This window comes from Lonchura striata, chromosome 5, assembly GCF_046129695.1.
Source record: "Lonchura striata isolate bLonStr1 chromosome 5, bLonStr1.mat, whole genome shotgun sequence".
Classification (NCBI taxonomy): domain Eukaryota; kingdom Metazoa; phylum Chordata; class Aves; order Passeriformes; family Estrildidae; genus Lonchura; species Lonchura striata.
This window is the reverse complement of record NC_134607.1, coordinates 15,500,811-15,527,695: the sequence shown is the minus strand read 5'-3', so window position 1 is coordinate 15,527,695 and position 26,885 is coordinate 15,500,811. Positions and strand designations below refer to the sequence as shown.

The 26,885-nt window shown below is 49.0% G+C and overlaps 4 protein-coding genes across 10 annotated transcripts in view; 2 read left to right on the top strand and 2 right to left on the bottom strand.

Annotated features, from left to right (window-relative positions):
* Window positions 1–638: 638 nt before the first annotated feature.
* NDUFB2 (NADH:ubiquinone oxidoreductase subunit B2) lies at window positions 639–1,650 on the bottom strand. Of its 3 annotated transcripts, none has more exons than XM_021551954.3 (5): window positions 1,556–1,650; window positions 1,336–1,480; window positions 1,176–1,260; window positions 800–831; window positions 639–733 (listed from the first exon to the last, which is right to left on the bottom strand). In XM_021551954.3, exons 1-3 carry the CDS (start codon window positions 1,627–1,629, stop codon window positions 1,186–1,188), a joined length of 294 nt encoding a protein of 97 aa, XP_021407629.1. In that variant the 5' UTR covers window positions 1,630–1,650; the 3' UTR covers window positions 639–733; window positions 800–831; window positions 1,176–1,185. The 3 variants fall into 3 exon arrangements, with proteins under 3 accessions (XP_021407629.1, XP_021407628.1, XP_021407626.1); XM_021551953.3 differs by having other exon boundaries at window positions 639–715; XM_021551951.2 differs by having other exon boundaries at window positions 639–831.
* A 112-nt stretch (window positions 1,651–1,762) lies between these two features.
* On the top strand, window positions 1,763–14,538 carry LOC110482601 (uncharacterized). Of its 5 annotated transcripts, XM_021551957.3 has the most exons (11): window positions 1,966–2,409; window positions 3,032–3,347; window positions 4,352–4,442; window positions 4,625–4,802; window positions 5,918–6,146; window positions 6,710–7,278; window positions 8,175–8,316; window positions 9,442–9,683; window positions 11,260–11,420; window positions 11,864–12,113; window positions 12,912–14,538. In XM_021551957.3, exons 4-11 carry the CDS (start codon window positions 4,662–4,664, stop codon window positions 13,131–13,133), a joined length of 1,956 nt encoding a protein of 651 aa, XP_021407632.1. In that variant the 5' UTR covers window positions 1,966–2,409; window positions 3,032–3,347; window positions 4,352–4,442; window positions 4,625–4,661; the 3' UTR covers window positions 13,134–14,538. The 5 variants fall into 5 exon arrangements, with proteins under 5 accessions (XP_031363815.1, XP_077639467.1, XP_021407632.1 ...); XM_031507955.2 differs by lacking the exon at window positions 1,966–2,409 and adding an exon at window positions 1,763–1,850 and having other exon boundaries at window positions 3,032–4,442; XM_077783341.1 differs by having other exon boundaries at window positions 1,965–2,409; window positions 3,032–4,442; window positions 5,969–6,146.
* A 251-nt stretch (window positions 14,539–14,789) lies between these two features.
* On the bottom strand, window positions 14,790–23,616 carry ADCK2 (aarF domain containing kinase 2). The gene is made up of 8 exons (XM_077783342.1): window positions 22,687–23,616; window positions 21,878–22,024; window positions 20,188–20,316; window positions 19,422–19,517; window positions 17,326–17,625; window positions 16,358–16,486; window positions 16,191–16,244; window positions 14,790–15,588 (listed from the first exon to the last, which is right to left on the bottom strand). The coding sequence occupies exons 1-8, from the start codon at window positions 23,614–23,616 to the stop codon at window positions 15,445–15,447; spliced, it is 1,929 nt and encodes a 642-aa protein (XP_077639468.1). The 3' UTR covers window positions 14,790–15,444.
* Window positions 23,617–24,419: 803 nt separating this feature from the next.
* DENND2A (DENN domain containing 2A) overlaps window positions 24,420–26,885 on the top strand; it is a 56,897-nt gene continuing 54,431 nt past the window's right edge. Inside the window, exon 1 of the mRNA XM_021552024.1 lies at window positions 24,420–24,524. The gene's annotated coding sequence lies outside the window, so the exon portion shown is untranslated. The remainder of the gene's footprint in view (window positions 24,525–26,885) is intronic.

Genomic DNA, 26,885 nt, shown 5'->3' with positions numbered 1-26,885 from the left:
AAAAGTTCTATGTACTTGATGTGAATATGAGAATACTGCTATAATAAAGATTGACTGCATGGAAAAGTCTGAAGGAGATTGTTCATTGTGTCATGCATGACTCCTCTCCACAAAGCTGGAAGGGTACAACTCGGGTGGTTAAGGGGAATGAAAATGTTACTTTAGGATATAACTCTGGAAGGGGAAAGAGAAGGAAAAAAATAGTATCAAGGGACTCCTGCAGTGTAACCCTTCTTTCTTCATCTTCCTTAAGCTGCATCACTGCCTTTTTGACTGCTGTGCTGAGCCCTAAGGCTTTTTACCTTTACTACTCTGAACTTTTATATACCCAAGGGGAATTTTCCTTCATCCTGGGAAAAGCCTGGCACTAACTGGTCTGGGTTCTCTTCTGGGTGAATTCTCCTGCTTTCATGGCAATTTCCCCTCACCTCTTCATTGGTTATTTGGCAGAGCCTTTATTGATAAGACTGTTACCTGCCATTCACTCATGGGCCTTATTTCTTGGGGCAATCACATTCTCTATCAAGCAGGCATTACAGAAGCTCACATGTACTCAATCAGTACAGCTTTAAAGCTGTCCTGGTCATTTTCCAAGAATTCTACTTAAAATAGAAAAAAAAATACAGTTCACCTTAGACTTTGTTTACAGTTTTATTCACATAAGGACCCAGGAGCCAAAGATTTGGTTCCAGGGGCCTCAGTTAGTTCCAGGAACCTGAAAATAACAGAAGAGCTGAGAACCTTTTTGCTCATCATTTTCCCACCACGCAGAGCAGAAGGACGACCTCCTCAATGCTACCTTCAGCAGTAGTTGAAGCTTTTGGTTTGGAGCTGTAATGTGTGACACAACAGTTTAAAAAAGGCTGGGTAATTAAAGAACTGGAAACAAGCAAAAGCCTAAAACGTTTAATGGGGCATAAAGACAGATCTCTAGAAACAGGGTATGTCTTCGAAGTTAGATAATGCTGGCTCTACAGAACAGCATGAAGAAAATAATTTAGAGCCGGTACCAGGTAAGCTACAATTCTAACAAAGTGGGTTGTTACGGTGCAGCTAGGCAGCCGAGACAGCATTGTGAACGAGTGCGCAGGGCGGACGCTGCCTCCTGTGCCGCAGGTTTCCCCGCGGACCCTGCAGCGGGACCAGCGAGCGAGGAGAGGCGACGGGAGCCGTACCGGTGTGCTGCTATTCCTCATCGTCCGGAGGGATGCCGAGCTCCTCGTCCGTCCAAGCCGAAGCGTCGGGATACGGGAAGTGTCCCTGGGAGAGATACCCGTCAGAGCGCGGCCGGGGCCCGGCCCGCGCCCCCGCCCGCGGCCGCCGCGCCGGCCTCACCAGCACCATGTCCGAGCTGTGCCAGAAGTGCCAGAGGATCCAGAACCACATGAAGCCGCTGAGCATCTCGCCTCGGATCACCTGCGCCCGCGTCAGCTCCGGGAACTGCCGGTACCGCGGCGGGATGTGCACCCCGCCGCCCGCGCTGCAACACATGCGGCCCCGCCTCACTCCGGGCCCCGGCCCGCCCGGCCCGCCCCGCCCGGCCCGCCCCGCTCACCGCCGCCGCCCGGGCACGGCGGCCCCGGCCCGCAGCAGCCGCCCCGCCGCTCGGCCCAGCGCCGCCACCACCATGGCCGGCCAATGTCACCCGCACCGCCCAGCAACAGCCCCGGCCATTGGCGCCGCGCCGCCTTCCGGGGCGGGGACAGCCGCGGCACCGGGGGATCCCGGGAAACTGAGGGAGCCGCGGCGCTGAGGGATCCCGGGAAACTGAGGGAGCCGCGGCGCCGGGGGATCCCGGGAACGGACACAGCCGCGGCGCCGGGGGATCCCGGGAAACTGAGGGAGCCGCGGTACCGGGGGATCCCGGGAAACGGAGGGAGCCGCGGCGCCGGGGGATCCCGGGAAACGGAGGGAGCCGCGGTGCCGGGGGATCCCGGGAAACGGAGGGAGCCGCGGTGCCGGGGGATCCCGGGAAACTGAGGGAGCCGCGGTACCGGGGGATCCCGGGAAACTGAGGGAGCCGCGGTACCGGGGGATCCCGGGAAACTGAGGGAGCCGCGGTACCGGGGGATCCCGGGAACGGACACAGCCGCGGCACTGAGGGATCCCGGGAAACTGAGGGAGCCGCGGCACCGAGGGATCCCGGGAAACTGAGGGAGCCGCGGCACTGAGGGATCCCGGGAACGGACACAGCCGCGGCACCGAGGGATCCCGGGAACGGACACAGCCGCGGCACTGAGGGATCCCGGGAACGGACACAGCCGCGGCACCGAGGGATCCCGGGCAGGGCGGTGGCGGCCCGGGGACAGCCGGGGCTCGGTGGTGTCCCGGGGCGCGGGGTCGGCACGCACAGCCGGCACTGCCCACAGCACTCGGGAGCGCCGGGGCGGCGCCAAGGGCGGCTTCCCCGTGAGTTCTCCCAAAAGCTGGCGTCTCCCGCGGGGGGCGCGGGGCGGGGCGGGCTCCCCGGACAAGCCGCTCCCTTTCGGACGGGCGGGGGAGAAGGCGGCTCCGGCTCTGGTGTTTAAGGAAGGGGCGGAAGGAGCAGCGCGTCCGTCTGTCCAAGCCTGGGCAGCCCAGCCCCGGCGGTCCGGCTGCGGGGCACGGGCGGTATTCCGGCGGCGCCTCCTGCCGTGGCTGGGCTGGGATGCGGGACTCGCCCTGGGGCGTTGGGATGCGGGACTCGCCCTGCGGTGTTGGGATGCGGGACTCGCCCTGGGGCGTTGGGATGCAGGACTCGCCCTGCGGTGTTGGGATGCGGGACTCGCCCTGCGGTGTTGGGATGCGGGACTCGCCCTGGGTAACAGGATGCGGGACTCGCCCTGCGGTGTTGGGATGCGGGACTCGCCCTGCGGTGTTGGGATGCGGGACTCGCCCTGGGGGCCAGGATTGGGGAGCCTCTTCCCCCTCTCTGGGCCGGCAGCCGGAATGGGAACGTGGGGGTGACGCCTCGGCAAAGAAACACCGGTACAGAATTCCCACCTGAGCATCTGAGAGAGTTGTGTTCTCTCCCGTTTTCCCTCTCGCACAGCTGTAACAGCGGCGCGCCTGCCTGCTTGTTGCTCGCTCAGCAGTGTTCCTGCTTTCAGTCCCGACACTTTGAGGAGGATGGAAAGCCTGTGCTGCCGGTGGATGGATCTGTTCACCGGTATATGCCAGAGCCGGGGGCAGAGGAATTCTGCCAGATTCTTGTGGAGAACCAGTTACATCCACTAATGCATATGATGTGCCTTCTGGGATATTGAGGTGATCACGAAAGAAACAACCAAAAAATAATGGAGAAATTACCCAGACTTTCAGCGGGGTCCTTTCAAGGAATCCAACACTCCTCTCCTCCTCCTGACAAGGTATGATGCCAATGTAAGATTAATCCACACTTGTAGTTCCTCCTGAATCTTTATTGGATAACACTCGACAAAGAACTGGAGAAGAGTTTCTGCAACCCTCCTGAAAGTATTTTAAATAAGCAACAATATCTTCTCCATTTGTTAACACCCCAAACACCTGAATCACCTTCATTAGCTGAAGCAGCAGTGGATATCCTCGTAATTAAGGAACTTTAATTTCCCTGGTCATCTGAGCCATTTTCAGCAGCTTCCAGGGAACAGCAGCAAACTTTTCAACCAGTTTTTATTTACCATGTGCAATGTTGTATTGCAACCTTGCAGTGTGCTCCATACTGAATTTATGTTTTTCCATAAAAGCTGAATGGTTTAATAAAAAGTTCATAGTTTTGTTGCGAGCTCTGCCTTCCAGCTGCCTTGTATTTTGTCTTTCTGCCTCCTTGCAGTGCCTGACATTCTACTCCCTGTGTCCTTGCTCTCAAGCACCCCATGTTTCCCATCTTGCTCAGGCTGGATGTCTCCACTGCTGGCTTTGACCTGCAGAGGCAATTTTGTCTCCCTAGATTGAACCCCCACTTTCTTCACTCTTCCTTGACTTCAGGTCCTTTCATTGACCTTTCAGATTTGCTTGCCAGGGGAGCGTGGAAGCTGTGTAAGTAAGCAGCAGCACACACATGGCCACTGGCTGCCCACCCCTGCTACACACCTAGCAGCTGAATAGAAACCAGGTGCAAATGGGAGTTTATTACATAGTTCTTAGGCTTTGGTTTTTGTTTTTTATTTTCAAATATTCCTTCCTTCCAAACTTTTATTTCTCAAAATCAAAACCATTTGTGATGAATTTACAGATAAGCAGCATAGTACCACAGGATACAGTGGAAGAATTATGAAGAGAAGTAATAAACTGAAAGTAAATTTCAACTTTGTAGAAAATATTCCTGTTTAAGGATTTAAGTGTTCAAAAATCATGCTCATTTTCTGCTCCATCTCCACCTTCCCCCTTCCAGGTAAGCTCCACGTCCATCTCACGTGTCCAGTGCTGCCACAAGCTAATAAAGATTCCTGTAGCTCTCTGCTGCCAAGATGTCCAATAACACAGTAAGCTCATGATGTGTAGGTGGGTCACTGGAAAAGCAGAGAAGAAAAAGCTGGGAAACAAAGACAGTTATTGCAGAGTGTTTTTTTTTTTTTTTTCCATGTTGATTTAGTTTGTTTTTAGTAAGTTGCAGAGTATTTGGTGCCCAGCTTTTCATTGCATCTTGTATTTTTGTTTTCCACAGCTGTTGTGTTTGTGCCTGGAACCCAGGTCCCTTTTGCATGCCCCTGATACCCTCAAGCAAAAGGAATTTCATTGGTTCATCCCTGGAGGCTTCCCATGTCCTGAGGGGAGCTCGTGTGTTGGCAAGGAGAGAAACTGATGGCTATTACTACCTGGGCCACATTGTCCAGGAGGTGAAGGTAACTATTTATTGGGAACTTGGCTGTAAGAGTATGTGTGGTTCTTCCCAAGCCCTTGCTGTGAGGAGACCCTCCAGTGTTACAGTGTGCTTCCTAGCCACTGTTGCCTCCCCACGCCCTGTTTTCATCTGTTACCTGGTGATGTCTATCTGTTTGCTGTGAGGAGCCCTGCAAGTAAGAACAGCCTGGAGACCGATCTGTTTTTGTAGCTATAATGAGTTTTTATTCAGAGACGCCTTACCCCTGTTGTATACTTTTGCCCAACCTAGCAGCAGAGTTGGTTAGCTAAACAGCAGCCAGTAATCCAAAATGTTTGTCTCCAGTGTCCACTTTCTCTTTACTAAACTCCGAGCTTTCCTCATTCTTTTCTATCTTTGTTTCTGGGAATTGTGAGATGATTTTGGATGCCAGACAGAAAATCCCCCCTGCAGATTTTCTTTTAAAATCTAGTTCATTTTGCAGGTTAATTTAATAAATTTTGGTGCTAGTGTAGATGAGGATGTCTGCGAGCTTCAGTGTGGGGTAGAACAGATTGGGATAGTTATAGGCATGAATGGCATCAGCTGGCGTAGGAGCTGACAGTATTATTTGTGTAAGTGCACTCAGGGATCTGCAGAGAAGGCTGAGATTCTGGCAGTAGATCTTGCCCTCACTCACTGCTGAAGGTTTCAATTAAAGTATTTAAATTTATGCCAGTTGTGACATTTTACTGCTTTTTTACCCTTCTGATTGCTGAAGGACTGTTTGTTATCCTTCTGATTGTGGAGTATGTGCAGTTCTGAACTGCATCATACACAGTTTCTTTTGGCTGCTCTTTTTCTGGTGGGAGGTTTTCCTGGTAGAGTTCTGCCTTAGACTGCTAATTGTGTTCTTACTAAAAACTAACTCCAAAGTGAACTTCCTAAGTGAAAGGAAGAAAAAAAGTCTGTGGCCCCTTAAGCCCCAGCTTTTCATTCACATTTGAAGTTGTATGGATACAGTACAGTGAGGAAAGCTGCATTCCGAGATCACATTCTACTTCCTTGGATTTTTGCCACTTCCCTCTTAGTACTTAAGATTTGCTGTTAATTGGACCTTGCAAATTGCCTTGCAAACCAAATGTTTTACTCTTGCAGGGCTCCAGGGAAGGCTTTTTAGTTGAGTTTGACCAAAGTTGTGTTCCGAAGGGCAAGGTCCAGCGTGGCCGGCAGGAAACGCCTCTCTATGACATTCTGCACTATGAAGACGCCCGGCAACAGCCTCTTGCTCCAGGGGACAGAGTCTTGGCACCATGGGAGGCTTCAGCCAAACGTTTTGGCCCTGGCACTGTGCTAAGGATTGTGGAGAACACAGAAGCATCTTTAGGTACTGTTTTAGTTTTCTTATCAGCACTGGACTTGCCATAGGTGCTGGTTACTGCAGGGAAGAGAGCAGGCTCCAGCACAGAGAATTCGCCTCCTTCTGCTTGGGTTCTCTTCATTCTGTTTTTTTTGTTGTCACTAAGCCACTTTTTCAGGGTCAGAATTAATGCAGCTCACAGAATTTGCCTTTGCTTTGTTCTATGGGTGAAAACTTCCTAAAAGGTTAGGAGTTGGGGATAGCATCCTCCCAACAGAAGTCAAAAAACATTCCTGATCCTCCTGAAGGTAACCTCATTATCTCTTAGTCTGCTTTCCAGATATTTCAGGGTAAAATCCAACCTGCTGTGGCAAGTTTGATTTTTGAATATCTCCTGTCTCCTCACAGGAAATTAAGGAGAAAGTCAAATTTTAAACCTCTAAAGAATAAAATCATGGAAGTTTTTACAGAATTGTCTGAAACACAAATCATTAGTTTTACCTCCTGCTTGTTATGAGATAATTCACACAGATTGACATGCTGCTAATACATTACTTGCCCTTTTTTTTTTTCCCCCCCAATATGCATAGCACACAGTCAAAGGGGAATGCTTGTGAATTTCTGGAATGGGCAGACTAAGGAGGTGTCTTCTGCCCAAGCTCTGCGGATTCCCCTACCCCTAAGCGATCGCATCATCCTGGAGCTGCAGATGCCTTTAGCAGCCAGGCAGATGGTGGTAGAATCAAGCTTGGATTACCCATACCTTGTGGCACCAGGTTATAGAGCCTCAGGGCACTACAGACAGGGTCACCTGGGCCTGGATTTCTTCCCAGAGGCTCTGTATTCCACTCATCCCTGTGCAGAGTGCAGCTGGGGGTGTACCTCACTTCCCCAGTGCTGCCTTGGAGCCTGGGAATCCACACGGTCTGCAGAGTGCCAAGTGCAGCAGGAAAACGCCTTCATCCCAGGAGCAAGCCTGACTGAAGGAAAGCTCAACAAGAAAATAGAACAGCAACTGTCTGAATTGAGGATTGCATCTTCAGAAAGGGTTTCCAGAGAGGAAGAGAAAAAGGAAGAGAAGCGATTGGAGACAGACAACGTTCCAGAAGATGTTAGGTCTTGTTTGGAAGAGGACTGCAAGGTTATAGAAACTGAGAAGGTAAAAAGTGCTTCACCCTAGCTCTTCTGTTAATAAACGGTCTGCTATTTGCAAACTATCTGCTTTATTACTGCAAGTTTACTACCCTTGGTACCAAGCTAGAGGTTTAAGCCTGCTTCTTATGCCTTCCTTCTAAAGAATGGGGAGACTTTGCAGTGCCTTCCTTTAACTGGGATAAGAGCTATAATCTGTCATTATCCCTGGGTGGAGCAGGCTTCTAGAACCTCTTCCACGGATTCAGAGTATGAGAAGTGCTGCATAGTCCAGTCCCTCTGTATTCTGCTTCTGTGTGAAGGAGGTAAAGGCAAAAAAAGGAAAAAGTGTCAGAAGACTTGACACTGGATAAGGATTACAGTAGGGATTATTCCATACCAAGGAAGTCTCTTGCATGATTCTTTTAATATCTCCACCCTGTTAGAGGTTTCCCCTCTTCCAGTCAAGGGCCACAAGATATTTATCTAGTCCTCAGCAGCGGATTTGGTGCTTGTGAGCAGGGCACTGGGTGAGGATCAGTAAGGAGGAAGTTCATGTGCACCAGCTACTGCCACACTTACCTCCATAGCTCTGCAAGGGTTGGAATCCAAATTCTGGCACATGCCAGAAGCAGGGCTGTCTTTAAGCCAGAGCGCCTCTAGCCTGATCTCTTTTGTACCAGTTTGGACCCTTTCAGGCAAAAGTACTTCAGGTCATTCAGGAGACATAGGGAAACTCAGGAAGCGATCAGAAATTACCTATGAGTTGTTTCTTTAGTAAAGAAGTCCCCCAAATTTGTTTTTTTTAGTTCTCTCTTAAACTTCAGTTACAGCTTCAGATCTTATGCTGTAAACTCATTAAATAACAAGTTTATTCTTTTCCTTATCAGGTCTGGATTTTAGTTGCATTTCTTGTATTTCTAGGGCCCTCAGACGGAGATGGTTCATGCTGTGGTTGATGCTGCTGTCAACACAGACAGCTGGTTAATGGAGACAGATCACAAGGAAGAAGCAGAGAGCAGACAGCAGGATGCTGAAACTGAAGCTGATTTTGAACATGAGCATGGTATTGGAACTGTAACTCTTTTACCCAAACATAAGACTTAGCACATAGTATCAGTGTAGGATGGCATAATGTATAAGATCTGTCACCATAATTCTTGGTGCTTCACAAGAAAATACCATAATGCCATCTTTATATATAGGTATTAATGGTGCTATGGCTTGAGAAGTTATTCATCTTCTCTCAAAGTGAAAGAATTTTCAGATGGAACTTGAGACTTTTTGGCTTTTACAGCTTAGCTACTGCAGTAGCAGTGTTTGGGGGTTTTTAACCTATATCGTAAAGCTCAGTATAAATAAAATTTTCCTTACTTTAAAAATTAATATTTAACATTAACTGTGACTGTGTATAGCAACAAGATTTCACCAGGGATTTGCTGCAAAACAATCCTCGTATCTGTGCTGAAAACTACTGCTTTATCATGTCACTGAGTAGAATTTTCTTCCCTGAACAGCCAAAAGAGACTGGATCATGATTTTGATCGATTTGTTGCTGTTCTCAGCTTTGTGACAATTGCAGACATCTAAGAGAGGATTCTGAAAGCCTAAAGCTTTCTCTGTTATTGCTTTGTGACACTGCTGGAAGAGAGAGAATGAAAAGTCAAACAGGAGTGCACATTCCTCCTAGCTGGTGTTCCAGCATCATTCCATGCAACTGCTGCCATTCAGGCCTGCCCTGTCCTTAGCAGAAAGGTTGAGCAAACTCTGCTTCTGTTCTCAGTTCCCAAAAGCTGTGTTAGAAAGGTTGTGCCCATGATAATGTCTCCTATCTCACAGCAGGATGTGGAGCTCGGGCATTGCCTTATCAAAATATTTGTCATTTTTACTCATCTCAGAGCAGTTCATGCGAGATACCATGTAAACAATCCTTTAGCCTGAGTAGCTGTAAGAAGTGCCAGGCAAAATTCAGTTTCCCAGGCCAAACTCTTGCCTAAATGCAATGGCAAGCTTGTTTCTGAAAAGCTGGAACCTCTTGTAGAGCCTAAAAACTGTCCCACTTCTTCACAGGAAAATGCTATAAAATCCTCACTTGAATATATTTCGTATAAGCAGACCTTTTCTTCTAATTTGCTTTCTTTTTATAAGCTTACTATATTCTCATATGTCCTTGCTCTAATTTATTTGAAAGGCCTTTTTGAGTCCAGAGTGGCAGAAGCTCCAGTCCAGCATTCCCAGAGGAGCCCTTCCCTGGGAAGCAGTGCTTTGGCTCCTTTCCAGTGCCAGAGCTTCTTTGCCCAAGTGAATCAGTCACTGGAGAAAGACAGCCTGACCATCAGATCAGCCTTTCGTGTGCAGAGACCACACAGTTCACGCCTGCTGGCTGGGAGAGCCACACATCTCCCAAACCTTCTAAAAGACAAAAGCATCACAGTGAGTATTTAGGTTTAGTTCTTAGGATGAGGAGATTTGTTTATGTCATGTGAGAATGTTCTCTCCTGTGATCTTTCACAAAGGATTTTGCTGCAACAGGAATAATGCCTGTGTAGAATAATGGTTATGCATGAATAGAGACTTAAGAGCTCCACTTAGAAGCCCATGTTGTGCAGGACAGGGTACTTGTGATATTTTAGCTCAGTGCTTTTGACAGGATGTTTTTGTATGTTAGGTATAATCTCTTCTAAATAAGCTTCTCAGCCAGCTCTACTAGATAGCAAAAAAAAAAAAAATTCCTCTTTTACAGATACTGAAAGCAAAAAAGAGAAAGTTTAGGCAATCATCTGAGGCTCACAGCAAAGAATGCATGTTAGGGCAGGGGTGGAACTAGAAGTCTTCTGATCCTTAGGCTGGTACTTTACCTGCTGGAAAACATCATTTGTTCACCTCCCACCTACAAAACACCTTTGATTCTTTCTTTGATCTCTCCTTGTGTGCGTCATTAAACACACCCACAAGGTACATTTTTTTGCTAAGAAAAGCAATACACTGGAGGACAAAGCTGTTTACAGCCCCTGGGAAGCCATACAGATCAATGTGTTAAGATAAACCAGTCCATATGCTGTGTAAGACTGGCAGGATCATTATTTGAAAGTCCTGTAGTGTTTTCCAGCTTGTGGTATTCAAGTTATCCCCAGGAAAGCACTAGAAGGAGACATTCTGTTTGCAGAGGAGCAGCTGATAGCAGGAACATACAAACTGCGTTTGGGAATAGGAGGATGCATTTGACAGAGGAAAATATTCTGGGGGAACTGTTCCAGCCCCAAACAGCTCTAGCAATGTAAACTGTAATATCCAATGTAACTGTATATCTAAAGGTTTGGTGGTGGTTACTTGCACTTCCCTCATAAAGGGCACTGTAAGTAGTACAAAAACAAATAAATATTTCACTGTGGATGTGAAAAGAGGCCTTGTAGGTGCTCCTTCATCTCTGTACATGGCACAGTGCATTTAAAAACACAAATCAGCAGCACTACAGCATTGAAATGAAGCTACTGCTGAAGAAAACACAAAGGCTGTTTGAGCATGTGTAGAAATCCCAGACAACAAAAGGTGAAGAGCTGCAAAACCTGCAGAGAACTCGGGAATGTTCTGGGTTTGGCCAGATGGGGGCAGGTATTTCTCTTGCTAATAAAATCTAGTGAGGAATATATAAAGTTTTATGGTCAGAACCTGGATTTTCCATCCAATCCAGAAGTTGACCCAAAAACTGAGGAGTTTAATCATTGGCTCAACACCAGAACAGCACAGCCTACTGACCTATGGAGAGCTCTTAAGACTGGATTTTCAGATACCTCTTTGTTGATTAAGCCTAACGTTTTCTACAGGTTTTAGCATCATCCTCATTGTTTTCATGGATGGAAATCAACACTACAGTATTTGTGAGCCTTTGTAGCTTCTAGGCCCCAGGAGTGACATTAAAGCTGGGCTGTTCTGGTTTTCTGTGTTTACAGTGTGCATTAGAACAATATACAGTTGGGACTAAGGGTGCAGTTTGCTTTTTTTCTCATAGAAATCAATCCTTAGTGGTGCATCTCAGAAAGAGTGGAAAGAGCTGAACTTCAGCAGAGCCAAGGTTGAGCACAAAAGGTGGCAAGAGGAACAGAGGCTGAAGAGGGAGCAGCAGCAATATGCAGATAGCACCCGGCGCCAGCTACGCAGGGACAGCCAGAGGTGATGCTGGGAACTGTCTGCTTTTTGTGCTAAATGTTGGAAGGTTGGTAACATCTGCTCCCTGCTGCTCTCCTTCAGTCCCTGCACATCCCATGTTGTGCTTTTTGCTGGGCTCTGCAGAGGAGTCACAGTGGTTCGCTGCTGGGGATAAAATCAGTGCTTGAGGTGTGAGGGAGTGGGTACAGAGCATTATCTCCAAGGGTGGATTCCCTTCAGTCCTGTTCTCAGACCAAAACTGCTGACATCAGGCACCAGCCCCTTGGGGCCTTTTGCTACCTCTGTTCTGGACACAGATTTAATCTTCATAACCTAACAAAGAGGTTGTCTTGCAATATTAACTGAACACAGATTGCCAAAATATCTGCTTTGTGTCTTATGCACTGTCTTTCTTTTTTATTGCTCTTTCTTTATGAGAAATTTGAGAAATTTTGTTTTGGAAACAGGCAGCGATTGCATCAGAGAACATTGCAAGGGCTGGAGAAACAGCTGGAGTGCAAAGAGAGAGCTTTGCAGCACATGACACTGCTCCAGGCTGCTGGGGCTGAGAGGAGCAGGAAGGAATCTGCCTTTCGAGAGGAGGAGGAGAGGAAGGCAAGGCAGAGGCATCAGTTCTTACAGACATGGCGTTTGCAGAGAGAGGAGTTCCAGGCAGAAAGCAACAAACAGAGCTGTGAACAAGAGAAAGAAAGGCTGGTAAGGGCAATTACAGAAGTTATTTTCCTCTTCTGCCAGGTTTCCAGCAGTGTCAGTACCTGGAGTATTTGTATATGTCACCTGTTTTACATTCAATATAACTGTATCATTTTGAGATAAAAAGGGTAATATTTTTTTGACATGTGTATAAAGATGAAAGGTGGAAAGTAAAATTCCCTATCTCTGCCACAAAATAAGTCTTTCTGCATGCAAGGAATTAATTTCCATAGATTATATCCATTTCTTACTTCTACTAGTGAGAATCATAGTGCTGTTGGATGATTTGTATTCTGTTCCTCTAGTCCCGACCCCCCTGCCATGGGCAGGGACACCTTCCACTAGACCAGACTGCTCAGAACCCCCTGTTCAACCTGCCAGGGATGGGGCATCCACAGCTTCTCTGGGCAACCTGTGCCAGGGCCTCTCCACACCCACAGGAAAGAATTTATTCCTAATATCTAATCTAAAGCTACTCTTTATCAGTTTAAAGCCATTCCCCCTGTCCCATCACTCCATGCCCCTGTAAAAAGTCCCTCTCCATCTCTTGTAGCCCTTCAGGCACTGGAAGGTTCTGGTGCTCTAAGATCTCTCCAGAGCCTTCTCTTCTCCAGACTGAGCAACCCCAGCTCTTAGCCTGGCTCCATGGCAGAGGTGCTCCAGCCCTCTGAGCATCTTCATGATCCTCCTCTTCAAGATCCATGTCCTTATACAGGGGGCCCCAGAGCTGGACAGAGATGAAAAGTGAGGATGAAATTTGGTGTGAAGGCTGACTGTACAGTTTTTAATGTCTCAATGTAGGAGTTGCTGAGGAGCAGAAGACAGTCACGGCAGGAAGTGCTGGAACAAGAATCCCAGGAGCAGGACAAACAGCAAATCCAGCACCAGGCTGCCAAAGTGAGAGTGTTCCAGAGGAGAGAGAGTTCTCATCTGAAGATGGACAAAGGCCAGAAACTCTGTGCCCTCCAGCAGTACCTCAGGGAACAGAGCCTCCTGCTGCTCCAGGCATCCCTGCTCACATAAGGAAGCTGCAGGGTGGGTGAGCAGGGCCTGGAGCAGTTCACAGACCTGCTCTGTCGGGTCAGCTGTGCAGAGCAGAGTGGTGACAGGTGGCATCAGGATTCCTGGAGAGGTCTCTAATCTCCTTTAACTGCAGCCAGAGTGCACTTCCACTACTCTGTCCTTCACCTGCCTCTCTTCCTGGGGTCATGGCTTCCCCTTCCCCTGAGAGGGAGCAGCAGGGCAATCTAGAGGCACTTTCCTGCATCAGAAAGGAGGGGTTTTCTAGTGCATTGCTCTATGGTGAGTGGACATGCCAAAGGAGAGGAGGAGGCTAAGCTTGTCAGATCCTGAAGTGCTCCCTCTTCCTCATCACCTGAGGTACAAAATTCCCTGCCCCTGTCCGCATTGGCCGTAATGCAGCGTCAGACTGCATTCCTCCAGGGATAATGGAGAGGCTATGCCTTCAGTTTTTCCCTAAAAAGACAAAGTTAAGACTCTCATCCAGATGTTTGCAAACTACTCTGAGACCTTCATAGCTAATATGGGTATTTTAAAACTTTAAGGTCCATAATATATGTGCATGAGCCATCCTGAGATTTTTACTTAAAAGAAAAAAAAAAAAGGGAAAAGAAAAGATGAACTAAAATAGAAGGTGAAGGCTTTAACAAACAAAATGTCAGACTTAAGGTCTGAAAAAAATGTAACTTGCTTCAGATTATGGAAGCTACATGTGAGGCACAGTTTAGCATTTTAGACACAAAATTCCTTCATTTGGAACAGTTTCCACTCTGCTGAGTGTCTGGAAAAGTTGTCTGGAATTTGCTCAACAAGAACATGGATGGTTGTGCCCCAGACCTGGCACACACCTGCTGAGGGAATGTGAGTGCTGGTGGCACATGGAGATTTTCTTTAGGGTAATGTTTGGAGGGGTTGCTTGCTCCTGTTTTTGTTTGAGTTCCCTTTTACATAAAATCTTGTGCTGGTTAGGATGATGCTCTGCCTGCTTATAACTCTAATTAGACTTAAAGAAACAAGCCTAAAACTTACAAGGTGTTAAACTCTAATCCTGCTTTTATCCTTATGCACTTGGAAATGGAATATGCAGTGATTAAAGGAAAGTAGTTTAATGAAATATACTAAGCTGAATTGAAACTTATTTTTCAGACTTCATTTATATGCTATTAATCATTACTTTATAATCACCATAAAACAGCAGATTGTCTGCTTATGCACTTTCTCTTCATTGCTTAACCACCTGGGAACAGACCACTGCAGAGAACCTGCTCTACTGCTGTTTCACACAGGGTAGGTCTGGGAATATACTCAGTACCACACTATTTCCAATCATTCATGGACTGTATTTCTCAATATTAAAATGAAGCCATAAAATGATTTTAATACTGCTATTAAAGCAATTGACTGTAAATGCTACGTGTAATCCAGTTCTTCTTCTGGCTTTATTTGATTTTAAACATTCATAGTGGGGTTTTGATCTGTCAGGAAAATGCTTGGACTCTGGTTTGAAACCTGCTGGGGAAAAAAACCCTAAGTATTTCCATATCAGTTAAGGTTTTGAGTAGAGTGAAACCAGGGGAGCACCAGTAGAGAAAATCACATAGACCAGGAAAAAAACCCTCTTAAGTTTCAGAAAGAGAAAAATTAAGACCAAGACAAATATTCCCAGAAGTTGTTTTTTATTATGGGAGTAGGTTTTTCTGCCTAGGTAAATATTTTATTCTGTTTATAATCCAAACTCCTATCATAATGTACTGGAGTACAGAAGTTTTAAAAAAATTTTTAATGGTCTGGTTTTGTCATCCAAAATGACTAAGAGCAGACCGTTACATGCAGGACGTTAGGACACTTCTACAATAAAAGTAGAAGTTAAAAGTACAAAAGACAAACAGGTTTATTGGCTTTTTTCAGCTTGAATGTCTTGCTTAGGTAATGCTAGAACATAATTTCTCATACCACAGTGCAGGTAAGTCAGTAAATTAAATATTTAACCTGATATATTTTAAAACAGACTTGATCAATTAACAATGTTTTTGAAGATGTTTTTAAAATCTACCAGAGCACAACAGCTCTTAGAACTGTGCAATTAGTGGGAGATGTCCAATTGTGCAAATTCTTCCTGCTTTCTGGAATAGACCTTCTGATCATCCCATGCCTGGTGCTTGGCTGAAATGACTGAAGGCAGCATTAGTGGAGAGCAACCACTGCACACCACATCCCTGGGGTACCTGTGCCTTCTCACCTTCAGCTTCCTCTGTGTCTGCTGACAGGCAGCACAGGTAACCCCCACAGGGAGAGGACAGCAACCACAGGAGTCTTATCTGAGAGCAGAAGCTGTAGTTTTGATGAGCAGTGGCTTGGCTGCCTCCAGGATGTCCAGTTCAGGGTCCAGTGATCGTCCCAGTCCTTCCAGAACCATGATGGCAAAGATGATGGAAGCAAAATTGCTCTCAAGCTTCACCTGGAACCACAACAGACTGAATGGACTCAGTGGACATTATTTTCTTCTGAACCCCTTCAACCAAGGTACCAGCTCTGCCTGAGCTGGGAGGGAAGGGAGGAGGCTGGGGAGAGCATTTGCAACTATAATGCAACTATAATTTGAAACTATAATGCAACTCCACCAGTTGGACTGTGGCTGACAACCCCAGTTCAAGCCACCACAGGTCTTTTGATTTCCAAAGTTGTTTGCAGCTGTGGAAATTTGTCCCCCAAATAATCAGTTATAAGGAGGTATCTATAGTCTAAGGGACTATAAAAAAGGTAAGAAAAACTAGGTGTTACAAAAATACTCCTTTGAGTAGACAATATCAACTATTAAATGAAGTATTGAGACAAAAAAATATAAAAAAAAAACCCAAAACAGAAATTGGGCTTGGCAGAGTGTGTGCAAGACCTGAGAAACAGCATGCCTGCAACATTTGGGTGCATTCCTGCAGTTCCTCTCCTAGCAGTTTGCTTCAGAAGTCACTCCCTCTCCTTGTTAGCCCCTGATATTCCCAGTAGCTCTCCCTCCCCATATGAACTTCCAGCTATTAAAGGCAGACAGGGACAGAACCTCACCTTGTGGGTCATCAATAGTTTGAAGACACTTGAGAGGAGATTTCCCACCTGAAGCTGGAATACACAAGGAGAATTTAACAGCTGATCAAAAAACTTTTTTGTTTCAGTTTTCAGTGCCAAGTTGCACTGAATTGCAGGTAAGTGGGACTGTGACATGGTGCACTTGCCTTGCCCAAGGCAATGGTGTTCCCCCGGGCCTTGGTGACAAGCTCTGCCATGTCAGCCTTGAAGCGCTCGATGTCCTGGCACTGGTTGGCACGGGCGTGGTGCAGGATCAGCTCTGCCACCCTCTCCCCCTGAGAAACAAGTTGAACAGCACAACCAGAACCTGGTCACTGGTGACTTGCAATCAGATGCTTGCAGTTCTTGCTTTTAGTAGCTGAGAAGTGCCCCTGGCAGCACAGGATGGGCCTGGATACAAGGTTTAGCATGGATTCTTTGGCATGCTTCAGCAGACCAGGACAAAATGTGTCCCTCTTGAGCTATGTTAGTGAGCCCTTCACCCTGTAGCTGAGAGACAGCAACAGGCAAGTAGGAGCACAATGCTTGCTCTCAGAATGAACAGGAGACAGAAGCACTGGGATCTCTAGTCCATCTGACAGTGAGTTTAAGGGGGGAAGAGGATAATATAGTTCCCCTCACATAGAGGAGCCCAGCAGAGGTCAGACCCCGCCACACACACACCTGTTTTCCTTCCTCTCCTCTATAGATGCTGATAAAACAGCAAAATGGAGGAAGGCATATGGGCCTTCCAACAGCAAGGTTGCAGAGAGGAGCACGTGTGGCAGATCAAGATGTTAACCCATTGCCCCCTCTTCTGTAACAAAACCCTACAGATTCTGCAACAGTGGCTCCCAGGCAGTCCTAATTTGCAGCAGAAGTACTCCTAACCAGGAATGGGCAGCCAGTGCTTTCCACTTAGCACCTCCTACTTCCTGGGGCCCTGAAATTGCTGCACTCTGGCAGCCTCCTTGCTGCAGCTGAATAACTTGTCCCTGTGTTTGGGGATAAGATGCTAGCAAGGCTCCTTGCCCCTCTTAGCATTTTAAGGGAAAATAGAAAACTCTCACTTTGGCCATCAGATTCTGCACCACCTCCCTTCCCCTGCCAGCCCCATGCCGGAGAGGGGCCTCACCTGTCCCAGGACCACAGCTGTGAACACAGCGCGGAAGTTCTGCAGGTCGGCGCTCTGCAGCTCCGCCACGATCCCTGCGTCCAGCAGCACCAGGCGCAGCTGCTGCAGGGGTGGCTGCACACCCAGCACCACGGTGTCCCTCAGCTCTGGCACCACGGTGTCCCTCAGCTCTGGCACCACGGTGTCACTCATCTCCGGCACCGCCGCCTGCTCCGGACGGGCGCTGCCTGGCCGTGCCGTGCCTTGAACCAGGATGTTCCCGGGGTGCAGGTCGGCGTGGACAAAGTTGTCAACGAAGATCTGGAGGACAGGTAAGTGTGAGAGCAGCTCATTCCAAGCAAAGCTGGTGATGCCAAAGCCCCCAGGCAAATGGCAGATGGTTGTCTGTGGTCTGTTCTTTGTCATTACTAGTGATGGGACAGCACCCTTGGCAGCACCACAGGAAGTGGCTTCTGCTGGAGACCAGCTCGGGTACTCAGGAGGTCAGCAGAGCTGTGTGAAGCGATCCAGTATTTGCTAGAGGTCAGGTAGGACAGCCAGGAATCCCTGCAGGGAATGGCAGTGCCCTTTGGCAATTAGCCCTAAACTGGGGCATACTGGTGGGCCTTGGCAAAGAGTTATGCAGTAGGAATAGGCCGTTTGCCATTCAGTGGCAAAGGTTATAGTGAAGGGTTAAGTTTGTCTAGTGCAGGACACCAACCCACATTACAACTCTATTGAAAAGTAAGGAAAACAAGAGAATAGGAAATAAATCTGTGTAGCTCTTCTCTGACTGCTAGCAGTTAGCACCAGAAAGGACTGGCAAGAGGACAAGAACCAGACATTACTCCCTCCCTCCCTCCCTAACCCTCCTGGTAGCCTGGGACTGCAAGACTTCCTGCCCCAAGGAGATTATCTTTGTGTTTCATGGATTTCTCCTATCAATTTGTTCAACTGCCAATTAGCACTCTGTGAAAAAATATGGTTTTGGTGTTGCCTGAAAAAAATTACTTCCGTTAATTTTATGTCCTCCTTATTAAGAAACTCTACATAATAGATCCATATTCATTCTCATGCACTCATGACTGCATAATCTCTGTCATAAACTACTCATCTTTCTGCTTTCCAGAGTAGAGAGTCCAAATTATTTCCCCATTCTGGTATGGAAGCCATTCCACACGAGTAATCATCCTATCTGCTTTCCTCTGCACCTCTTCTAGTTCTACTGCAGCCCCTGAAACAGAGGGTTCTGGACAGCAAGGGACTAGAACTGCAGAGTACTCAAGAAAGAGGTATTTGTTTTACTTATAGACATAAAGTTGTTTTTTTGCCCTTTAATTCTTTTCTTCTCCTAAAATTTGAAACCAATCTTAGCATACAACTATTCTGGTTCCAGCATTGCTTTTCTGAGTGGTAAAAGCTATTTCAGAGCCTGTCATACTACCTGGAGCCAGAACTGAGGTTCACTATTGCTCTAGCATAATGCTGCAGTTAGCAGCAGCATTTCATCTGACACGCACTGCCCACACACTCAGTACTGTCAGGAGCTTTTGCAACTCTTCCCTTCTGATTCCCACAACCCCTCACAAGACACTTGTACCACACTCTCAACACTCCTTTCCAGACCATTTGGGATTATTTCAGCCACAGATGAACTAGACAGTCAGAAGCTGAATCTGGCCATGTTTTTTGTCTTTATCTGAGATTTAGTTCTCCCTAACAAAAAGACAGTTTTAGAGGAGTTAATAAATGAAGAAGCCAGCTCATTGTTTTCCCTCTGAGTCACATCCACAATCTCTGCAGAGCACATGGCATTTGCTAATAATGTTGCACTTTAAGGTACTTGGGCAGTAGGTCAATATTCATTGAATGGATTAGTGGGTGTCCTAAGCAAAGACTGACTGAGGTGCACAGGCCAGTCCTACTGTGTTCAGGCAAATGTCCCCTCTGCAGTGGCAGGATTCTGTGTCAGGAGCATGCCCAGCCCAGGCTTTACCCAGACCAGATACTGGTAGGAAGCAAATGGGTTCTCTCTTTAGCCACATTGCCTTATTATCCAAACTGAATAGCTTCTGCAGGAAAACAACCTTCTCCTGCAGCCCCAGCCAAGTGCCTACCATCTTTAGCAGCATGTCCATGCCCATCCTGGCCAGTCTCTGCCGCAGCTCCGTGCCAATCTCCACATGCAGGTAACGTGAAATGGGCTCACTCTCCTGAAACAGAGACAAGAGCTGCAAACACCCCCTGCACCCCACCTTCAAACACACCTTCACCTAAGTGCCACAAGTTGGGGGAAGCTGATGATAATACCCTAGAAAGGATTTGGCAGAAAGAGCTTGTACCTAGTGCGATGGAGAACGTGAGAGAACCAAGGGTTTGTTCCTTGGAAAGACAGACGGGATTCCAGGGACAGAAACACCCTTGCCAAGGTCACATGCAGGAAAACTAAGCCTGAGAGTAGCTTTGGTCTGTGACTCCAACATCCACAAGGGAAGTGAGGCAAGGAGCAGAAAGTGTCAGATTGCTGAGCTGCTCACTTTGACCCGGCACAGAGGAGAGGTAAAGCACAGTGCTGGTTGCAAAGCACAGGTAAGCAGAGGGTGGCTGCACCCACTGCTGTCTGCTTGCTTTCAGGCCAACTGTTCACTTCTGTGTGGAGTTTTCTGCTACCTGTCTTCAGGGATGCACTGCTTGCAAACAAAAAGAGTGGAGGAGACACTAAGGAAGGACATTGATCTCCTTAAGCAAAAAAGAAAAAAGCATCCTTCTGCCTCCAACCCCTCCATCTCAAAAAGAAAGGAGGAGGTCAAAAACACCTCCTTGCCATGGTCTCCTTGGGGCTTTCTCACTGCTACCATCACACCCACACCCTGCAATTCTTACCTCAAATGTTTCCACTAGAACATCTGCTGTTACCAAGGGCCAAAGGGGAGTGGGAAACTTCACAAAATCGACATCTAGGAAATTCTGTCGGAAGCGGTCCAGATTTCTGGCTTCGTAGCGCAAGTCAATCTCAAGGGAGAAATAGAAAAGCAGGTTGGAAATTAGATTCAATTAGAATCAGATTCTTAGGATCCTGTGTGAGTTGCAATACTCAATACCAACAAAACTAGTCAGAAAGCCAGAATGGAAACAAAGAAAGAGTGGTGCTTTTTACACCCTCATAGCCTCCCTGATGGAAGAGGAGCAGACTAGGTAATGGATGGTGCACAGCCAGGTCCCAGCCTTTGAAATATGGGTACTTAACTAGAGGCATGGTGTCTCAAAATAGACCAGGACCACATTATAGTAAAAAATACAACAAGATCCTAAACTGAATCCTATCCTTAATGGAAGCTTGGTGTCCAAACAGCAAGGCAGGCAGACAGGATAGAAGAACTGCAGCCCCAGCCTCACTTGACAGAGAGGCAACCATAATAGGAAGAAATTGAATATAACGTATACAAAATAATCCACTATGCCAAGTCCAGGCTTGGTTCTTCAGTGATCCAGTGTCTTGACACAAGGGCATCTCTCCTACTGTCTGCTACTGCTCAAGGAGGCAGGATAACCTTGCCTCTCCTCCCTTGTCTGGCAGTGGGGAATATCCCAGGAACAATTCCTGTTCATTCAAAGGGAAAAAGCTTCAATGATGTGATCAGATGTTCTCCTAACCCTCAGACTTCTGGACATCCACCCAAACTCTGCCAAACTGGTATGAATGACCTTGAGTCACATCTGACCACAGTCAACAGTTACCATCATGGATTTACTGTGCAGAGGTTTTGCAATTGTAGAAAATAATTAATGTTTTCAAAAGCTTGTTGCAGACTTCAGACTCTGCAATCTAGACACAAAAATGAAATTAGAAGATAATGGCTCATTTTGTAGAAACATAAGCCTAATTAAGCCTGCAGTGAGATCTTTGTAAGTTTGCTAGTAGCAATGTTTCAGGACTGTGTCTTTAGAAGACATTAGCAAATCAGTATGTTTTCAGATCTGTTTGTAAAATTTCACTGACACTTTGAGTCTGATGATAATACAAAGAAGAATGTGTTATTAACTTCTGTGAAAACATTATTTATGCCTATATATATATATGCCTATATATATATATATGTATATATCAGTGCTAGCAAACACGACTAGTGAGTACAAACTGCAAACATATATGTAGAATTATAGAAAAAAAAAACCCACATGCCTGAGTACTTGCTTGGAGAGATTCTTTCCTAAGAAGAGGTGTCTCACCAGTGTTCACCTTTCACAATGCTGCAAAAAGGACTGTGACTATGGCTAGCTAGCTGCTCAGGCTGTCCACTAGAAAACACATTCAAAGTCTAAACATTATTTTCAAAGTCTAAAAAATCATTTTAGATCTAAAAAAAGACTGTTTTTTCACTGCTTTGCTACTTTGTAAGCGTATAAGCTTTCCTGCAGTAATGTTATGTGATTTGATTAGACTAAAGAACAGAAGCAAAGAGCAAGCCCGCCTTCATCTAACCATTTAAAATGTAGCGGTGTGAACACAGAGCCAGCCAGAGCAAGACAAAGGGCAGTTTTGTTTAGCTGGGGATCATGGCCTGGCACATACCTGCTGCATCATAAGCTTCTCAAACTCCTCCACAATCTCTGTCAAACTGAGCCACTTGAACCCAGGGAGAAGTCCAATGATGCGGCTGCCCATCTTCATGAGAAACAGATCCATCTGGACTTGGTGGATCAGCCCAGGGTGCAGGACCTGCACAAGAACGAGCAGTGGCAAGATCAACTCCCCAGACACTCCCTTTCAAGGGGCTCAAGTGGTAAATTTCAAATATACAGAACCCAGCTTATTAGGATGGGAGGCAACCAGCTCCCTTGGCTAGTCCTCAGAAGAACTAACATTTTGTCGTCGATTTGGTTATAGAGAAACATTTTATCATTGTCACATTCAGTGTATCTGTGCTGGAGACTAGTCTCGCCCAAAGACATTTTGCACCACTTTCACTCTTGCCCTGTCCCTTACTTTTTCAAATACATTGAGCAGTATTTGAAGCTGCTCAAACACAAGGTTTCTTTAGGTAAACTTTGCTGGAACTCACTTTTATGTTCCAGATTTCTTCATGTGAGCAGAGAAGAGGTTTGCTGTCTGGAAGGTGCAACCAACCTTAATACTAATTCTTTTAATGTAAATTTGACCCTTGGAGGCATTCCTAGTACCCACGTGCCACGTCAAATCTCGAGCTCTCCTTTGGGCAAGAGCTGGGGATTGTGGCTGGCTGGAACAAAAGTGCTAAGAAAGGACACCAAGAGAGACAACATTCCTTCTTGTTCCACCTGGCCCTGGCCAGCTGCTCCTCTCCATGGGAGTTAAAATCTGAGGGACCATTTTCATACATCTACCATTTCGGCACGACTTACTTTAATGGCTACGGGCACGAGATGTCTGGCTGATGATGGATTTGCGCTCAGGACTGGCTTGGCCCTCTGCTCCATAAGGGACATCCCACTCCCGGGACTTCCCTGGGAGCAGTCCGCAGCACTCAGTTCCTCCCTGCTCCTCTCATCCCGCATGTCCTTGCTCTTCCTCCTTCTCAGCCAGCCGAGGAGGCCTCTAAAGCCTGGCACTTGCCACGCTTGGAAGGCGGACCTGAGCTCCGAGCGTGGCTCCAGCCGCTCGGCCCGGGAGCCTCCGATGGCAGCGAGGTCAGCATAGGCTTTATACACCTGGGCAACGCAGCCCGAGCCGACCGGCTCCCGGCTCGGGAACTCGAGGATGCGCGTCCACTCCTCACCGAAGGCCTTCCTCAGGAGCTCGTCAGTGTGGCCCCACGGGTGCGGGCTCACCTCGACGTGCAGCTTGGAGAACTCATCGCAGAAGGCCTCGGAGAAGAGGTCCCTGCGGGTGCTGGCCCACTGGCCCAGCTTGACACACGTGGGGCCGGCGGCCTCGGCCGCCCTGCGCAGCAGCCGCAGCCAGCGGGCGCCCATGCCGGGCCACAGGCGGCCCAGCGGGTAGAGCAGCAGCAGCGGCCCGAAGCGCAGCAGGAGCCCGCAGGCGCGGACGCCCAGCCGCAGCAGCAGCCCCAGGCGCCGCAGCAGCCCCCGGGGCGGCCGCTCCGCGCCGCGCTCCGCCGCCCACGCCGGGCCGCGCCGCCCCGGCCTCTCGCTCCAGCCGGTCCCGGCGGGCGCGGCCGCGGGCACGGCCAGGGCCAGGGCGCCGCAGCGGGCGGCGCGCAGCCCGGAGCGCCCGCAGCCCGCCCGCCCCGGCGGCGCCGGCCGCAGCCTGGCCGCGGCGGCGCGCGCGAGCGGCGGCAGCGGCAGCAGCCGCGCGGCGCCGCCGGCCACCATCGCGCGCGCCCCCGCACCGCGGGCAGGGGCGGGCGGGGGCGCGCCCAGCCAATCAGCGCCCCGGAGCGCGGCCACGCCCCGCCCCTTAAAGGGCCAGCAGCGAGAGCCTGGCGGGAAGCCGAGGGCCCGAGCTGTCCCCCCGGGATCGGGCTGTACTCACGGGGACGGGGGCCTTCACCCCTCCATCAGCTTTGAATCACAGCAACGCTGAATATCCCGAGCCGGGCGGGATCCATCGGGACCGTGCAGCCCCGCTCCCAGCCCTGCCCAGCACTCCCCGGGAGTCCCACCGTGAGAGTCTTGTCCAAACACTTCTTGAGCTCTGAGGGGCTTGGTGGGTGCTGTGCCCGCTGCCCCGGGCAGCCTGTTTCAGTGTCTGACCGCCCCCTGCGTGAAGCACCTTTCCCTAACACCCAGTCTCAAATCGGGGGACACAAATCGCGCTGCAGGTTTGAGGCGTTCCTGGCCAGGCGCGTGACCCCATCAGCCGGGAAGCCGTGCCAGTGACAACCCAGGTACTGGGTTGGTATCAAGTCAGGACTTTCTACGTTTTCCTGCAAATCTTTCCGTCTGCAACCGGAACGGCGGCTCCAGCTCCGGTGTGCTCTGCTGGCCTCGGCACCGGCAGCGCCCGTCGCCTCCCTCGGGCATCTCCCCTCCCGCGGGCGGGCAGCGCAGGGCGCTCCATGCCCGGAGCGAGGGGCGGGCGCGGCTGCCTCGGCGGCGGGGCGGGACGGGACGGGGCGGGGCGGTGCTCCCGCCGGAGGGCGGCCGGGGCCGGGGCCGGTGGCGGCGGGGGGCGGGCGGGAGCCCCCAGCCGCGGGTCCGCAGCCGCCAGCCCGGCGCCGGGCGCCGCCGCCGTCATGCCGGAACACGGCCCCCCCGCTCCGCTGCCGCCGCCGAGGAAGGTAGGGAGGTGCCGAGGGGATGCTAGCGCGGCAGAGCGGGCAGAGGTGCCGCTCCAAAAAAATCCCTCACCCCGTCTTTCCCTTCCGCGCTTTTCTCCATCCCGGCCGCAGAGGGGAAAGCAGGGCCGCGAGCCGAATCCCCCCGCGCTCCCGGGCAGCGCCGCGATCCCGCCGGGCGCGGGGCCGGGCGCGCTGCCGGAGCGGGGCTCGGCCGCGGGCAGAGGGGCAGAGGGGACCTGGGCAGCCGCTGAAAAAGCGACCCGGGCGGGTCGGGAGCGGTGGGGCAGAGGGGCAGCGGCAGCCCCGCCACCCAGCACGGGGCCCCCGAGTGAACTCAGCTCTGCCTCGGTCTCCAGCACAAAACAGAGGAGGAAACGCTAAGCACATTCTTTGGGGGAAGCGCCGGCCCTGCTGGAGCAAACAGCCAGAGTTCTCGTTTCGGCAAAATCCCCGTGTTATATTCGCTCTTCTCTCTGCTCTGGATAGCCTGCTTTCCTCTTCGCCTTCGGCTGAAAGGAGCGCGCCTGCAGCTGTGTGCAGCCTGTGGCTTATCAGGGTGGCATTTCTGACTCCCGGTGGGGATCGGTGGGAGTATTCACCTGTCCTGGGGAGAAAAACGCTTTCGTGCCTTCCCGCTCTTGTACATAGGAATGATGGGCGCTAATGGGTTAGACAGGGAGTTGGCAGAGGGGAATGTTGTTTGGGAAGGGAACAAGAAAGAAGTTAGAGCTGGCTGCTGCTGTGGTCCCAAGGTGTCAAACGCAAACTGGGAGGTAAAACCATGCCAGGTGTATTTGGGACATTTTTAGAGGTTTTGGCTTTCTGAATGTCTAGTAAGCATGTGTCTTGATGCTTGATGCTGGAAAAGTGATGGCCATGGGGGATTGAGGCTTTCCGACTGCTTGGATCTGCATTGGAGCCTCCTCACAGGTGCAGGGACTAAGTGCTAAACATGGGCCCTTAATTCTGCTCTTTGCAAGAGCACAGCTTATTTCCGAGGCAGGTCAGGGTCAAGTTGCTCCTGACCCTGAGTTATTCCCAGCCACCTTTGCTCTTGCCATTTAAGTAGTTGTTTAAGTTTCTTACTTTTGGAGCAGAGCATCTCCAGCCTGGAACTCATCTGGGAAGATAAAGAGATGACCAGAGGGATTTCCATGGGGCTTTTATTTGCTACTGTGAGGGGAGCTGCTGGTGTTGGTGGTGGATTAAAAAGCTGCTTTCTGTGTTGGCTGCCACCTTACTGACCGCTGATTCTTGGTGTGCAGGACTGAGGTCCAATAATGAGTACTGGCCCTGTTTTCTGAACCACCAAAAACGGAGTCGTTATTGCATCCTGGCAGAGGAAAGGACTGCGTTTCCTCCACCCTTGTGTTGTGTTCTGAATTGTTGTCACTGGGGTAGTGTTTGTGGGGTTTGGTGCATGTTGCCTTTGAGGGGTTTTGTTTGGTTGTTGTTTGGGTTTTTAAAATAATCCAGGCAGTGTTTCAGCCTGTGAAAATGGATAACTACTATGTTGGGTCAGGCTTGGAAGCCACTGAAAACGCTAAGTATGGAAAGCCACAGGATTTCCCAGGGTAGTAAGGCGCCTTTTTGAGAAACGGAAGAGAAAGCACTGAAAACAAAGGGCACTGGAGTGGCCGGGGATGCAAAAAGCAGAGTAAAGATTTATGGCTCTGCTGGGACCACTCTCTGCCTGCGTGGGTGAGAAGGTTGTGCGCTGAAGCCTGGGTTGGTTTTTGGCACGTCCATGTCCTAGCAGTCCACGCAGAAGATACTCCCTGTTCCTCAGCTCAGATCCAAAGTGCAGTATTCTTTGTAGAGCACAAGTGTGTGTGGAGTGTCCCAAAGTGCTGCTTTTGGTACTGCCCCCAGCTCGCTGCCTTGGGAAAGCTTTTGGAACATTTTGTCTGCAAAGAAAACCTCTGTGTGTGCTTTCTGTTCTCCAGAAACAAGAAGAGCATTTAGATCCTTTGTCAGACACTTACAATAGTCTTGTCTTTCTCCCATGCCTGGTGTATTTACATGTTAGAAATGTTCATTTGACAAGGAGATGATAAATGAAGACCTCATAAGCTGTGTTTTTCAGAGACGATCTTAATCCAGGAGTAGCTTTTCCAATGAGTTATTCTTAATATCAGCCATGACAACTAATTCATACAGACAGAACTTAAAATCTCTTATTTTGCTGGGCACTCTGGGAGCACAGACGCAAGCTTGATCCTTCCCCAAGTTTAAGAAATTTGCTGATGAAATCATCAGACAACAGAGCCAGTCTCTTAAAGATGGAGAGATGCTGGACATTTCAGAAGTGTCTGATAAGTGCTATGTTCTTTTGGATCCCCTGAATGCATCATTCAAAGC